This window comes from Verruconis gallopava, assembly GCF_000836295.1.
Source record: "Verruconis gallopava strain CBS 43764 unplaced genomic scaffold supercont1.27, whole genome shotgun sequence".
Classification (NCBI taxonomy): Eukaryota; Fungi; Ascomycota; class Dothideomycetes; order Venturiales; family Sympoventuriaceae; genus Verruconis; species Verruconis gallopava.
The window spans coordinates 164,653-179,249 of record NW_015622163.1 but is presented as its reverse complement, the minus strand read 5'-3'; the positions used below and the strand labels follow the sequence as shown (position 1 = coordinate 179,249).

The 14,597-nt window shown below is 55.6% G+C and overlaps 2 protein-coding genes across 4 annotated transcripts; one reads left to right on the top strand and one right to left on the bottom strand.

The window, feature by feature from the left end:
* Nucleotides 1-3,363: 3,363 nt before the first annotated feature.
* Nucleotides 3,364-7,167, top strand: PV09_07168. Of its 2 annotated transcripts, XM_016360900.1 has the most exons (4): nucleotides 3,364-3,756; nucleotides 3,875-4,539; nucleotides 4,706-4,860; nucleotides 5,030-7,167. In XM_016360900.1, exons 1-4 carry the CDS (start codon nucleotides 3,590-3,592, stop codon nucleotides 5,351-5,353), a joined length of 1,311 nt encoding a protein of 436 aa, XP_016211272.1. In that variant the 5' UTR covers nucleotides 3,364-3,589; the 3' UTR covers nucleotides 5,354-7,167. The 2 variants fall into 2 exon arrangements, with proteins under 2 accessions (XP_016211272.1, XP_016211273.1); XM_016360901.1 differs by having other exon boundaries at nucleotides 4,706-7,167.
* Nucleotides 7,168-8,039: 872 nt separating this feature from the next.
* PV09_07167 lies at nucleotides 8,040-12,637 on the bottom strand. 2 transcript variants are annotated; one of them, XM_016360899.1, is made up of 4 exons: nucleotides 12,235-12,637; nucleotides 9,569-12,184; nucleotides 9,203-9,472; nucleotides 8,040-9,041 (listed from the first exon to the last, which is right to left on the bottom strand). In XM_016360899.1, the coding sequence occupies exons 2-4, from the start codon at nucleotides 12,058-12,060 to the stop codon at nucleotides 8,177-8,179; spliced, it is 3,627 nt and encodes a 1,208-aa protein (XP_016211271.1). In that variant the 5' UTR covers nucleotides 12,061-12,184; nucleotides 12,235-12,637; the 3' UTR covers nucleotides 8,040-8,176. The 2 variants fall into 2 exon arrangements, with proteins under 2 accessions (XP_016211271.1, XP_016211270.1); XM_016360898.1 differs by having other exon boundaries at nucleotides 9,569-12,637.
* Between the last annotated feature and the right edge of the window lie 1,960 nt (nucleotides 12,638-14,597).

Below are 14,597 nucleotides of genomic sequence, written 5' to 3'. Positions count from 1 at the left end.
CCTAAACAGCCCAGGCCCCTGTTCTTATTGACGTTCATTTTCTGCCTATTGACCAAAACATCGACCCAGTGTATATTACTGCTCCCACTAGATTCAGTTGACTTGACATGAGGAGAGGTAAATCCAAAGCTTCAGTAATCGTCTCGTATTCCATCGAGCATGATCAAGATTTGTGGACCCATCAACATATATAACATACTACTACTATCAGTCGTTTTCCAACTTGATCAAGCAAGGAAAATACAACTGATCTTCTAGACTTTTGAGCTTGGATTGCGTCCGGGATGCTCTTTCATCTGGAATCTATTGATCACCAGATAAGGAAGTACTCGAGTGCACCTTGATGCGACATTCTTTTAAGCTATCAATAGTATTCGCCTTCTTATTCGTTATTCAGTACGATTTGGCGTATCCTATCGAGTCACAAAGCCATCCTACTCGAGTCAAACGGCTGCCTCCGGCCTGACAAGTCTTCGACCCGTTCTTATCAGTCCAGTATAAATCTCAGCCTTGGAGCTTGCCCTCACTGTCTTCACATCTTCACCTTCATCCAACTTGTAGCAATGAAAATTGGCAGACTATTCTTTGCTTTCATGGTGGGCATCACCGTTGCATCCGCTAGTCCCGATCCGAGACGATGCTGGCGTGTTGGCATGCCTTGCTCAAAGATTAAGCGAGCAATAAACGACACAGGGCAAGCAAATCACAAATCCTTTGGTAAAGCTTCTCCATATCCTGTGATTGTATTCTACGAATCAGTAACATATCTAATCTAAGGTATGAACAGAGCCTCTCGTTCTAACTTTAAGCGAAGAGACAAAAGTGCCGAGGTTAACGAAAAAGAATTAAACGAGGCGCAAGAGAGAGAATCTCTAGCTTTGTGGTAAGTGACGTAGGTATTGGTATCTCAAGACGATTTGCAACAGCTCGATTCCGAAGCTCCTAACATGGTGCATAAAGCGCTCGATTGTAATTACGTTTCCCTGGTGAAGCGAAACGTCAGTGGCACAGAGGAGTCTGGTCATTATGCTGACAATTCTTTGGAAGAGTTCCGGAGGCTTGAGTAATTATCGATTGGAACGGCATGTAGCAAACGGTAGTTATGTCTATGCACCAATGACGGGCCAGGGTTGCATTGAAGCTAACAGGGTCTAGGCCCGTACAATATGACAGCTATATGTCGTGCAATGAACTTTCCAATGGAGAACCACGGGCATTCGAACTGCATACGGAGATAGCTCAGGAGGCAGGTATCGACGATGGCAGGTGTGTTGTAGGGGGACGATGTTTGAGCAAGACCACGGGGGGCAGACCTCTGGTGACACTCCACAGGGGGCCTTGGTTGGCGTTGAGTTTCGACTTAGTTCAACGATTATCGTCCGATAATTTCGGGTCTACTTTTTTGTTCTCCTTCTTTTGAATGTGATGATCCTACGTGTTCGGATCCATAGTTTTTGCTACACGACGCGCAGGGGTATAACAACATGGTTTATGAATGCTGGAAAGCCCGAGGAATCTGCCTTCTCCTCGCACCGTTGTGCTTCAGAACACATTTCCCCTCAACTTGCGCCTTGCGCGGCCGCGTGTGCTATACGAAGGCTCGGCCCGTGCATCCCGGATCGAGAGCGGAGACTTTAGCCCATAAACAAATCTAGATCTGCGTTTGGATGAGAAAACATGTAGTGGGATTCTAATACAGAGCGCACACGCCTTGACCAATCGGGGATTTCCACACGTCGTCCGCTGCGTTCATGCCTGATGGGGGGCATACAAGCTCTGCGTGACCGCCGAGGAGCGTTTCCCGCGTGCTTGACTGAGAGAGTAAAATCACCCGGCTCTGTGTACCCACCGTGTCAGAGTCCCGTTCCACATCCTGCTGGAAAACTATTTTAACGTCTAACAATTCTTTTGGGGCGAGGTTGCATCTTTCCCATGTCTGATGGCCCTTGTCAGTCGTGTGCTCGTGATGAAGTGCTCACACCGCTGATCGAAAGCAAAGCTCAGCACTCTATCAGTCCGTCCAAGTTATTCACCGCCGGGAGGGGGGGGACCTGGGACTTGGTTTTTCGGGGCTGCATCACATCTGTCGTCGCTTGTGGCAGACTACGGAGATGGACTTTCGATCATATTCCGCTAAGATCCGGGACGTCGTCAACAAATTGGTGTTTGATCACGATTTGATCAGCCAATGGACAGTGAGTCAGATGGCTGAGCACGTAGGTGAGTCAGTCGGCCGCCTTTCCGACGTTCTCTGCACGGAATACGTAGGCTGATTCAAGACACCACAACAGCTTTCGTTCGCCTCGTTGCCTCGCGTCTATCCCGCAAAGCGGTGGCGTTCTCAGAATAGCGTGGGCTGCGCAGACACGACAGCCGAGGAATCTTTGCTAGCAACCCTCGCCACTAACGTTGAAGAGCCGTGCACTAATGCTTTCTGTAGTAGCCTACAAGTAGGTGTTCCCGCGTTCCCGTAACTGGCGATCGTTCAAGAAAAGTCCGCCGTGAACGGCACACAGCCATGTAGATACCGGTCCTGAAGTGTTGATCAGCATTGAGTTGGACGAAATATGAGCATATCATGCGTTATACTAGGGAAATCGCGGCTGTTTCTATTGTCGATACCACGCATTTTTGGGATTGGGACGAAGAGATAGAGCCTAACACTTCGTCTCAAGCCTGCTCCGCAGCCTTTCTCTCTCGAGGATTAGCCCCTGAAGCTCCCAAAATGTTTTGCTCCGGGGAAAGCTGTCCGGGCCGAAGGAAGCGCAGGGCGGCTAAATCATTCGTCTCCATTCGCGTACCGACAAGCTGGAAGCGATCTAAGACTGCAGGTGCTTTGACAGAAAACTGTGAAGCGATGGATCCTTGCGGGAGCGAAGTTGCCTAGCGAAAACCCCCAATCCTCATCCGGCTGACCCACCCATTATTACTACGAAGCACCATGCACGCGTGTCAGTACTGGATCAGCTCGATAATCAAAGCTGGGACTTTGTTTTTTCCCGTGACTGCAGCAGCATAAACTTTATTATTCTACGGCAAATAAGGAAGTTGGGATGGTAAAACTGGATTTGTGCTGTAAAAATACTATTGGTGGGTTATCGTCTCGTCCGTTCTGACATCACATTGCTTATGCCTTTCTAGCCTGGACATCGCTGTAATATTACCCTATTCCGTTCCTACGCTTTTTCAATTATAGCCAGAAGAAAGTCGGCGGTTGTCTTCATCTATGACTGACGTTTCTCCGGCACCAGGTTGCTATATAAGCGCCCGACGGGTGACAACAGTTCTCAATGAGTATTTCTTGCATGATCAACAAATCCTCACCATCGTCAGATAAATTTACTTTTGCTAGGCGCATGTGTAGGGCCCCTCGTTGACGCCATCGACGACCTGCATTGAGATCTCAGCGTTCAAGCCTCACACGCAGCCTGTCAATTCCACGCTAATCCTCCAAACATACATATAAAGTCTGGTGACCTCTGGCTACTCTCTCACACTTCTCCCCCCCTCTTTCTTTGGCCGGATCCCGCGCTTACTTGTCCTCCCACGCTTTTGCCAAACGCAAGGACGCCCCACGGTACCCGAGTCCATGGCAGGGGATAGCCCAAAAAGGAGATCAAGGGCCAATAGGCTTGTCTTCCCAGCAGCCGAACCTGAGTATCGTGCGGCACGCCAACGATGTGCTGAGGCTTGTGCGAGGTACAACGATCAAGCAGAATTTGCTTCGCCCGAGCAGCGGGCGCGGTTGTGGCAGCAGTGAGTAAACCTGTCTGTCAGCTCTCTACCGTCTGCCGGGCTTGTCGTGCCCCCGGATCCAAGATTCAATCCACATCGAACCGATGCGCAGAGGCAGCAGCTGACACATACAACGCAGGATTGTTTTGGAACGACCCAAGGGAGCAACGTCGAATCGAACAGCAGCTCACTCAGAAGGAGAAATCCTGCCGACAGGTCGCAAAGCAGCCGGAAATTTGAACACTAGATCCGACATTACCGCCGATGAGGCCACACGCAAGGCTCCCCCGGCGGCCGGATCATCAGCCGTTGAGCCGGGGTCGTCTCATTCGTCCGGCGACTCCCAGACCTCACCACGGCCCCAATGTGTCTCCACGTCGCCAGAGGGCCGTCCCGCCATCAAGGACACACCACCACCCAGCCCTGAGTTCGCGGACGTACAGCCCAAAGCCTCTGTACCAGTCGGCCAAGAATCTGCGGTGGACGAGTATGCAATATCGACACCGCCCCCATCGCGCAAACCGAGTCGGTCGGATCTCCTCGATTCGGAGACCAGGGGCGGAGTCGAGTCGGTAGAGGGCGAGCAGGAGCACGATCCAGCAGTAACGAATCCATTCATCGTCGACGCCCCTTACGTGAAGCCGCCGGTGCATATTGATTACGGGACGAATTTGATCGTTGGCGCCGGGACCTTCATCAATCGAAACTTTGTCGTCATCGACTCACCAATCTGCTACGTCCGCATAGGCGAACGCTGTCTTTTCGGACCGAATGTCACGCTCGCCACAGTCGAACACCCCCTGGGTGAGTATTTTGAGGATCGTGAGTGCTATTGCCTTGCATACTTTTGGAGGGATTCGTGTGTGACTAGTTCTCTGGTCACGCATGCGGGATTTCTTTTTCTTTTCGCACTCGCGTCCCGAGCCGCCGCCGTCGTAACAGAAGACTAATTATTTCGGACATTGTGCAGATGCTGACGAGCGGAGAGGGCCAATTGGCGCTCCTTCCTTCGCGTCCGACATTGAAATTGGCGACGAGTGCTGGATCGCCGCTGACGTTAAGATTCTATGCGGCGTCAAAATTGGTTCCGGCTGTGTGATAGGTGCCGGCAGCGTGGTAACCAAGGTAAGTCGTTCCTGTGCTAGGTAAACTTTTTTGTTACTACCCGTCTGTTCGTACCACCCTCGAGTACGTGTTTGGGTTCACGAATTCGGATGTTTGATCATCTCGTTGCTTCAAGCAGAACCCCACAATCCTAACCAGATCGACGGATGGACGGTTGACTCGCGAGCAGGACATTCCCAGTGGCTGCATAGCGTACGGGAACCCTGCACGTGTTCGCAGGGTGATCTCGCCTGGATATCAGCTGAGCGGTGAGACACCTATCTGCTCCGAAGTGCTCGATTCTGGTAAATGCTCTCCCGAGGAACTATGCGGAGGCAATACCCAGACCACACATCTGGTCCATTGCGGCAAGACTTGTTCGTTACAGCATTGCTCAAGTAGGGAAACTAGAGTACGTTCCAATCTCGAGCTGGGAAAAGACGTGGCGTTGATTCTTGTCGGGATCTTCAGCCTCGCTCATTGGATTGGGTGCTTCATGGGATTAGCATCCTAATTCGCCGTGTGTTTTTTTTTTTAGCAGGGTAGCGATCAACCACCTGTTAGCGAGGCGTCCTTGGGAATACACTTTGGGAAGATATGGCGAAGCACTCTAGTCATGGCAACCTTGCAAGAATTCTGACTGGGGCCATGCTGGTCTTGCTCTGTATGCACGCGGACACAAACGCACACGAAATTTTTTTTTTCTTTCGTTAAGTGCGAGCACCAACGCATCTGTACAAGTAAGGGAGCATCTACACAGAGTACGGAATTATGGAGTTCGGTACAAGGGCGAACGGTCAATAAAAATATCGATGTAAAGGGGGTTTTAAAATCCAGGGACAGACAAAGAACAGATCTTGTTCTTTTATGCACAGTAATACTTTAACATCGGCACGACTAATACGATTAAATCAGGGCATCGGTTTCGCTGCCCAGGGCCACTTTGAACATCCAACATGCCTCACGACCGGCCAGCACCGCGTTACGCGTTGTGTTTTGCCAATCCATCGCGGTAATTGTTCACCTCGACCGCTGCGTACGACATCTGCAGGATCAAGCTTACCTAAAGACGACACGGCCGGCAGGGGCGTACGTCAGATATCACCCCTGACCTTGTATCGTGCAGAAGCACGTCCACTGGAGCGGTTCAGGAAGGACTACAATGAGAAGCGCACAGGATGAGCTCATCCGGGTCTCGTACGAAGCTGAACTGGCAGCGTCATTTGATCCACTTCGAAGCGCCCTCATCAGCTCAACAGGCACCTCCGTGTCAGACTTACGGGTCCGCCTTTTTTTGCTCGGCTCATTCTCCAGGATGGAGGTTGGTGAGCCACCGGGGCCTTAGTGATAGCCCGGCGTTGATGCCAGCGGACGCGCGACTGCCGGACAAAGTCTCCTTTGTTCTCGAGCTGTCAGACGAAAAAGAGGCTCCTGCAGATTTGTCGATCGTCGCAGATCTGACCGGCGGCTGAGCAAGGGCAGCGATGTGGATCGCCGGGGCGATACGGTTAGATCCAGGCCGCTCTTCACTCCAAGGCTGATGCGAAAGGCGTGATTCGAACCAGTCGTCCGGTACGTCCTTGAAACATTCGAGCGGCACAAGATAGGGCACCCAACGGGGTGTGAAAGGCATCAAGACGAGGAATCTCTCTGCCTTCTCTCAACCGCAAAGGCGCTTTCCACCCGACCGTGGCGTCCTTATCGGCATCCACTGCAGATGAAGCCAGACGACTCGCTCTCCCGTCTATAACGGCTCGTCGTGTCTTTTCTGCGACTGTGCTGGACCCGCCCTCGGAAGGACGCAAGCACGACCGTTCAAGCCACCGGCTTTCCACGACCGTTCTGCAACTAGCCGATCATGCCGGCCTGGCCAAGCCAGGAGTGCAGAGAGGGGCGGCGAAGGATTGCCAAAGGACAGAGCAACGAAGATGATCGAAGGCCCCGCCCATCCTCATCCACCGCACCCGCGTGGCAGGATTGCCCTGTCCGGCCGTGTTTGACTCATTTTAGCTCCAAGGACATGCCGACACGAAGTGAGAGCGAAAGAGAGGGGGTGGTGTTTCCGTAGTGCGAGCGACGAGACGGGGGGAGAATCACGCAAGACGAGCATGTATCACAAAGGACGAACGCTTACTCGAAACGCATCCTCTCTCCTTGCCTTTTGCACCTCGTCACACGGCGTAGTTCTGCCGTCACACGTGAGCCCAGCAGATGGAAGAGGCATCCCCTCCCAACCCCGCCGCTTTCTTTTCGACGTTCGTCCCCAGCGACGGCCGCCGCTGCAGGAGTCTGCAGAAAAGAATCGACAGGCCGAACAGCGGAACACCCCCCCCCCCCCCCCCAACAAATCCCAAAACTGATGCAGCGTGTCTCCTTTTTTTTTTCTAACAGGACGAAAGTAAAGAAAAGAGAAAGAAGAAAAAAAATTTTTGGAAAAAAAATTTTTTTTTTTGGTCCGGGTATTCCTGAAGGGAAAGGGGGAAAAAAAGGGCCATCCCCGTCCCCTCCCCCACCCACCCCAACGGACTATACAAGTAAAGTCTACGCTGATCAATTACCCGCCCAGCTCCTCGTGTAACCCTAGTCAAAAGGCGCATGTCCCGACTCGTGGGCGACCTAGGGACAGGTTGGTTTGCGTACTGCCTGCCTGTCTGGATGGATAGATGGACGATGTAAAAAGAAAAAAAAATTCTCTTTCTCTCTCTCTCTCTCTCTCTCTCTCTCTCCCATTCCTTTATCCCCGTTTTTCGCATCCACCCTCAGCTCATTCGTACATATCTATGCGTGTGTGCGTGTATGGGTGAAGGTCTAGGGCGACAAGGCGCGTCCTGGATGCGAGCGAAGGGGCCTTCACCGTACCCGAGAGGACACGGTGGTAGCCCAGCGGTGGGAGGACGAAGGGGGCTTTTCTACAAGTAAGCCTGTGTGAGATCTGTGGTCGTGGGGAAGGCGTGTGGCACACCCCTTTTGGGGCTTGGAAAAAGGGAATTGTTCTCAGTCCGAAAAGTTGGTAGGTGGGCAAAAAACGACTCTCTTCACAACAGGCGTCAGTGGTTGCGGTGGCACACGGCACGGTGTCAAATGATCTGGCATAGCTCTTCCCGCAGAAGGCGACGGTGCATGAAATCGAAGGCAAAGTTCATGGAGCGAGATAAAGCGCCCCGAGAATGATCAGCAACCAAGCCTGGAAAGGCAGATAACGGTGAATGGAATCATGTACTGTTTTATTTTTTTAAACTTGTTTTAAGAATACACACAGTCATCGTCCCCTTGGCCTGTCCCAATACTCAATCATCATCAGACCAGCCAAAGCGAACACACTTACACACGCGCGCTGCTACACAGCCTCCTCAAGATAGTTGCGAAACCGTGCGTCGTTCTCGAGCCTGCACTCTCTCACTGCGTCGTAGCAAGCCATCAGCAGGTTAGGGAACTTGCGCATCCAGTAGTTCAGGTAGCCTGATGGCAGGTCGCCAACCTTCTTTTTGGTGAAGTCGTCCATGTCCGCATAGTGGTTTTTCTTGTTGCGAAGCGCCCGTAGCAGGTCCAGCATGCGGTCGCCCGTGTACTTGCGCTGCTTGCCCAACGAATCGACAAAGCACCGATCCAGCTCGGCGAGGAAGTCGCCCTTGTGCACGTTACGCTCGCGCCCAATCTCCTCAAGGATCTGCAACGCTCGCGAGGGTGGGTCGCGGCACTCGCGCTCCCAGTGGTCGGACACGTCGCATAAGAAGTTCAGCCGCTTGCTGTCCGACCAGAAGAAGGGGTGGTTCATCACCTCGGCGGCTGTGGGCCGTTGCTCTGGCTGCTTTGAAAGCATCCACTCGATCAGCTGGCGAGGTTCTTCGACCGAGTCGCCCCACTGGCTGAGCTTGTCGAGCCTTGGCTTGTCCCACTTCTTGATGTTGATCTCGCGTTCGACGTGGCCAATATCACCGTCTTCGGCGTCGAACGGGTGGGACCCGTTAGTCAGCACATAGTAGAACACGCAGCCGAGGGAAAATATGTCGACGGCGCGCTTGACGCCAGGGGCTGCTCCGTCTCCGTTGGCCGAACCGGAGTTCGAGTCGTTCTGGGTCGACGACTGCGTGCCTGCCCCATTGCGTGGCTGGCCGATCACCTCAGGCGCTTTCCACCCAATCGTACCGGCATTACCAACCGTACCCACAAGCGTGCTGGCATTGTCCTGCAACATGCGGCATCTGAAGTGAAGGGGAAAAAAAAAGTCAGCTTATCCGACGAACAATAAGCAGAGGGGAATTTGACGAAAACGAGGGACAGCGAAAAAAAATTTTTTTAAAAAAAAAAAAAAACAAAGGATAGTGGGGAGTATGTAGGAGAATCTCAATCGAGAGGGACTTACAGTCCGAAATCAGAAATGACCAGACGCGGTCCCTTTGTCTGATTCTTCTTGGGATAGGCGACGAGGATGTTCTGCGGCTTGATGTCGCGATGGATAATGCGCAAGCTGTGTAGGTGGCGCAAGCCTGCCGCAATCTGGTATAGGGAAGCGGTCATGTTGGCATTAATCTCGTTGAGTAGACGCATGTGGCTGTCAGCCATGCCGTCAACCGGCTGGCCTTCGCGGAAAAGATCCCACAAGCTTGTTTGGCACCTCTCGACGGCGATGTACCTAGCTTATTGTTAGTAAAAAAAATTGAGTTCCTAACTGAAGCATGTCCTTTCTTTCTTCTACACGCTGGAAGGAGTGGGTGAAAAAAACACATACAAAAAGTCCTTGTCTTTCTCGTGTCGAAAGTACCTCACCACGTTGGGATGATCGTCGCTCTGGGACAGGAGCTTGATCTCCTGCGACGCCAGATCGTAGTATTGCAGCAGCATTCTCTTGACCGCCACCTCTCTACCCTCGAACGTGCCTTCATACACCGTCGTGCCCCCGCTGCCGTAGCCCAGCACTCGATTCGTGTCTACCTTGATGCTGTTGATTTGCATCGAGTCCATGACGTCGGTGATGCTTCCCGCGTCTGCGATACCTGGTCCTGCAATGTCCTGTTGCATGCCCGCCTGTCTAGACCCGACAACGCCATCGACGATCTGATCGATCTCGGTGCCCGCGCCGTTGGTGTTGTTGCTTTCAGCGGCCTTTTGCAGCTTCTTCTTCAAGTTGCTGGGTCTGTTCTTCTGGCCGCCCCTGCTTCCGCGGTGCGGCTTCTTCTTTTTCGGCGGCATTGGCGGCGTGCCATCCTCGGTCACGGGGCCTTGAACCACGAGCTCGGAATCCTTGACCGAGGGAGCGATGCTCTCGGTGCCTGTCTCAGCGCCCTCGTCGACGACTTCCGCCGCGAAGCGGACCTTGCGTTCGGTCACGACAGGCTCTGGGGGAACGGCCTCGTCCTCTTCGACAGCAGGCGTCTGGACAACGACTGGATCAACGGGCACGATCTGCTTCGTCTGCGATGCCGGAGCTGACTGCCTGTTCCACCACTTCAGAAGTGGAGGAGCGAAAACGTAGAGCGCGATGATGATCGACAGCAGGTTGAACGCCGTCTGCTGGCCCAGGAAGCCGGACAGAGTCTCGAACTTGGATCTGGGTGGATCGATCGTGACAGGCTGCCGACCAACGATGCTTCCAGCCTCGTTCTGAAGTATCGGGTCGTGCAGTCTGCGCGCCTCTTCCTCCGGCGGCGGGCCGGAGATGGTCAGGAGGTTCTGATCGCGCCTCAGGATTTCGTTGAGCGCGTGGACGCCGACGAGGGAGCTCGGGGTGAGCGCCTGGCGCCTCTTGGTGTCGTCGTCGAGCCCGCCGAAGCCGTCGAGGTAGCGAAAGGAGCTGTAGCACTGCGCAAAACCGGCCCCGTCTGTGACGGACGGGTAGCTTGTCTCGGACAGAGCGTAGAAGCTGCCGGACTCGGTACAGTTGATGAAGACGTTCTCCGACAGCTCGCTGTTGACGAGCGGGCCAACGGGTTGAGGTAGGATGACAAGCGGGGTCTCGCGCGTGTCGGCCCCCTGAGGCTTCACGACGTCGAAGACGCGCACGACGGGCGAGGAGGTGAACTGCTTTTGGTACAAGGGGTTGGGCGCAACACCGCCGGTGCGGTCGTGCTCCAGAGCGATGATGGAGCCGTCAAAGCGGCTGTAGATGTACTTGTTGTCCAGGGTGTCGAAGTACTGGGCGACCAGGTCGTCGTCGCGCTTGTTGGGTGTCCACTCGAAATACTTGATGGTGCAGATGTTCTGCTGCGTGCGCTGCGACTGGATGTTGACCGTGTACTCGGTGCGGCCAAGGTTGAGCGTGGGCGAGAACTCGCACTCCTCGTCCTCGTCCTCCTCGTCCAGCATCAGGTTGTTGACCTTGCGGCACGACTTCTGGCCCATGATGCCGCCGCCGGTGGAGCTGAAGTACTTGAGTGCGGTACCGTCGGTGGCATTCAGGGTGTAGAGGGTGTTCTTCTTCTCGGCCGTGTAGACAAAGGGCATGTTCGGGTCCTCGTACGGACTGTAGTGGTCGAACAATTTTTTGACGGTCATGTCCCACTTCTGGACGCCGCCACCCTCGCCGGGCACGAAGATGTAGATGGTGCCGCCGTCGTTGGGCTCCACGATCCACATGATGTCCTCCTCGTTGCCCATGCGGTCGTACTCTCTGAATCGGTCCTTTGCATACGAGATCTCCACCATCGGCCGATCCGAGTGGAACTTCCACAGCTCCTTCCCCGAGCTCCTCTTCCTCGCGTGAATGGACCCGTCGACGGTCGCCAGAAGGACAAAGTCCTCGACTTCCCAGTCCTGCAGTCTCCGCGCACGGACGGTTTGAAGGCCAGCAGAGGCCGTTCCGGCAGCGGATCGTGGCGCAGACGGGGCTCGGACGGCGCGGCCATTGTCGCCAGCGTCCTGCTGGCGACCATGGACGGCCGGAGCCAGAGTCGCTACGGCGCGCGCATCTTTGGATGAAGATGGTGATGGTGATGATATGAAGTGTTGTTGGTGTGCGTAATCGGTGCTCTTGCCCCGACGGTGGGTGGGCTCGTGATGGCCGCCCAGGCTCGGGGCGGGCGGGTTCCTGTTGACACCGCCGGGGCTGCTGTGGTGCTGATTGCCGCCAGCGTCATTAGGCGCCTGCGTGAACTGCCTCAGGGCTGCGTTCTCAGGCGGGGAGCTGCGAACGCCATCCTGTTGCGGATGCTGCTGCTGAGCAGCCGCAAAGGCTAGAAGCGTGTAGAGCGTGAGTCGGAAGGGTCCGGCCAGCCCATTTGGCATTTTGGTGTCTACGGAGTCTGTCCTCAGGTGCGTTCAAGTCGCCAGGATGAATTGCGAGGACGGACGGGCTGGCAAAGTCGGTACTTGTGCTGGGTCGACGTGTGTTTTGTGTGTCAGAGGCAGGCTGCGGGAGAGTTAGCTACGCCCAGAGCCAAGGGAGGATCAGGAGCCTGCCGTGCCGTAGGGAGCTGCTCGACGCGAGCAGCAATGCCGCTCAGCACGGAGCGTAGCGACTGAACGGATGCGGGGTGCTGGCCCGAACGATACGAACTGGAGAGGTTGCTGCTGCTGCTGCTGCCCTTCGCTGGTCCGACTGCGAACCAGCGCGTGGACATGGGCACGTTCCAAGAACAGGAACAATGGAGGAGCCTCGCTACAGACGCGTGTGAAAGAAACGAGTGGGAGCGTGAGGCTGGATATCACGCAACGGAGGGGAAGGAAGGGTTGTAGCGAGGTGTTTGTGGTAGCGGGAGCAGTGGTGGTGTGGTGTGGTGTGGTGGTGTGGATGGTATGGAGGACGGCGAGAGTAGGCCGAGACTGGGCGGAGAATTATCGAGAAGGTCGTTTAGGAAGTGCGTGAGCTGATCTCAGCCAGAGCACCGTGCAGCCACTAAAGTAGGGGAGGGGGGCCCGCCGCGATGTGGGGGGGCCGGGCGCCAATGGTAGGGGGGGAGGGGCGCTTGGGCAGTTGGCCGGCGGGGGGGTTGCGTTCCAAGCCAAACAGACCGGTGGGACTGCTGAGAATGCACAGCCGTGAACGATAGCCTTGAATCCTCCTTCAGCCTGGCCACCGCCGCGTTCCTAGTGTCTTTCTCGCCTTCCGTTTCATATTTGCGCTTGTTCATCCCGTCGTTGTCCTGTCTCCATGCGCTTCCGGGCTCGCGCCCGCTGAATGGAAGCCGATCGAACACGCGGCCGGTCCCGCTGCTGGGCGCGGCCCTGGGCCGGTTCTGGGCCACGGGGCGTCTGTGACTTGCTGTCGCCGCCGCCGTTCTAGCGCCCGCCGATCCAAGGCACTGCCACCCGCTTTCCACCCGCACACGCGCACACAGTTGCACGCACAACTGCACGCACAACCGCAGGCGCACACACATGTGCTCGCACTGCTCGCACTGCACGCACAACCTGCCTCTGTTCTGCCGCCCACGTCATCCGTTCGGTGCCGCTGTGCGAGCTCCAGCCGGCCGTGTCTCCAGCCCCAGTCGTACCACTCGCCGGGACCGACACCAGCGGCTGAGCGTCGCGAAACGAGAGCTGGCCCCCCGCAGGCTCGTGATGGGTTCCTTCAACGATGCTCCCTCGTTTTCTTTCTCTCTCCTTCTCTTTTCCCTTTACTTTTTCCGTGCCTTGGCTTGGATCGTGCGGCGAAGAACGGCGACGCAGGACGCGTACGGCGAGGCATCCAGCCCCCCTTTCCCCCGTCGTCGCTCGCTTGTTTCATCTCGAGTCCATGTTCACTGGCCGGCCGTGTTTCATCGAGCCCAATCCGGGCCAGTCTCCATACGTGCTTTCGTCGCTCTGTGGTGTTGGTTCCACCCGGCGCGCGGATGTTCCCCTTCGTTTCCTCTTCGTGCTCCACACCTGGAGCTGCGGCGGCGCTGCCACAAGTGTCGCCGTTACCGCTGCCTTCATCCGTGCTGAAGTAGCATCGAAACTCCTCGCTAGCGACGCTGACCATCCAGCTTTCCCGTATTCACGTGCTCCCGCTCAACCAGCACCAGCTGCAATCTGCCATCCGCCTGCGTGACCGCCTCAGGGCAATTGTGCAGATCCGCTGGCGCATCACAAATGGAAGAAAGCTGCCTACAACGATCAATCCTCCTCACGGGCCTCCGCACGGCCCTTCCCCGTACTTTGGTGCGCAAAGACAAGTATCCATCTTTCTCCTTCTGCCAGCAATCAAACCGGATCGATCGCTCAATGGTCTCCAAAAGTTCGCCGCGGTTCTTTCGGCCTGCCTCCGTGATCTTCACCGCTATACCTCAGCTCTCTCAGCTCCCTGCGTGACAGCTCCCGCCGCAGTGCCAGCGGTGGCCCTGCCCTCCCTCTCTACATCTCTCGTATGCAGTCAGAGCTGGCGCGCCTGACGCCGCAGAAAGGAAAGGGCAAGATACCGACCAGTTTATGCGTCTGACCGTGAACGCCCCCTCCGCGACAATCGAGTGCTCGAGCCAGACTGGCGCCGCCAATCAGCCACTCGGCGCCGCCAGTCGCCTCAAAGCCGCCGCACGTGGCATGGACATTGCGATCTTTGTACACGCCGTACATTGCTCTGCTCTGCCCTGCCCTAACCCTACCCTTTAACCTTACCTTGACCCTACTCTGCCCTCAAGGCCAACATGTGATGACGCCTGCCCACCGCTGACGCAGGCCAGGCCCGCGAATCCCGTCCACTCGTTTGTGGACGCGGACGAGTGCCCCCGAGACGACGAGGGCGACCGCCGACGGCACGGCGGACGCGTCCTGCTCCCCACGCGTCCAACGGGGCCCGATGCGTCCGACAGAGGAACCTTACCGCCGTCGGATGTTCTGCGGAG

Excerpts from the sequence above, each read along its gene's own strand:
- PV09_07167 (XM_016360898.1), bottom strand. The coding sequence starts at position 12,060 with ATGCCAAATGGGCTGGCCGGACCCTTCCGACTCACGCTCTACACGCTT. Across the intron at positions 9,473-9,568 it reads GAGAAAGACAAGGACTTTTT|GTACATCGCCGTCGAGAGGT; the intron begins GTATGTGTTTTT and ends ACAATAAGCTAG. Across the intron at positions 9,042-9,202 it reads GTCATTTCTGATTTCGGACT|ATGCCGCATGTTGCAGGACA; the intron begins GTAAGTCCCTCT and ends CCTTCACTTCAG.
- PV09_07168 (XM_016360900.1), top strand. The coding sequence starts at position 3,590 with ATGGCAGGGGATAGCCCAAAAAGGAGATCAAGGGCCAATAGGCTTGTC. Across the intron at positions 3,757-3,874 it reads CGGGCGCGGTTGTGGCAGCA|GATTGTTTTGGAACGACCCA; the intron begins GTGAGTAAACCT and ends CATACAACGCAG. Across the intron at positions 4,861-5,029 it reads CCGGCAGCGTGGTAACCAAG|GACATTCCCAGTGGCTGCAT; the intron begins GTAAGTCGTTCC and ends ACTCGCGAGCAG.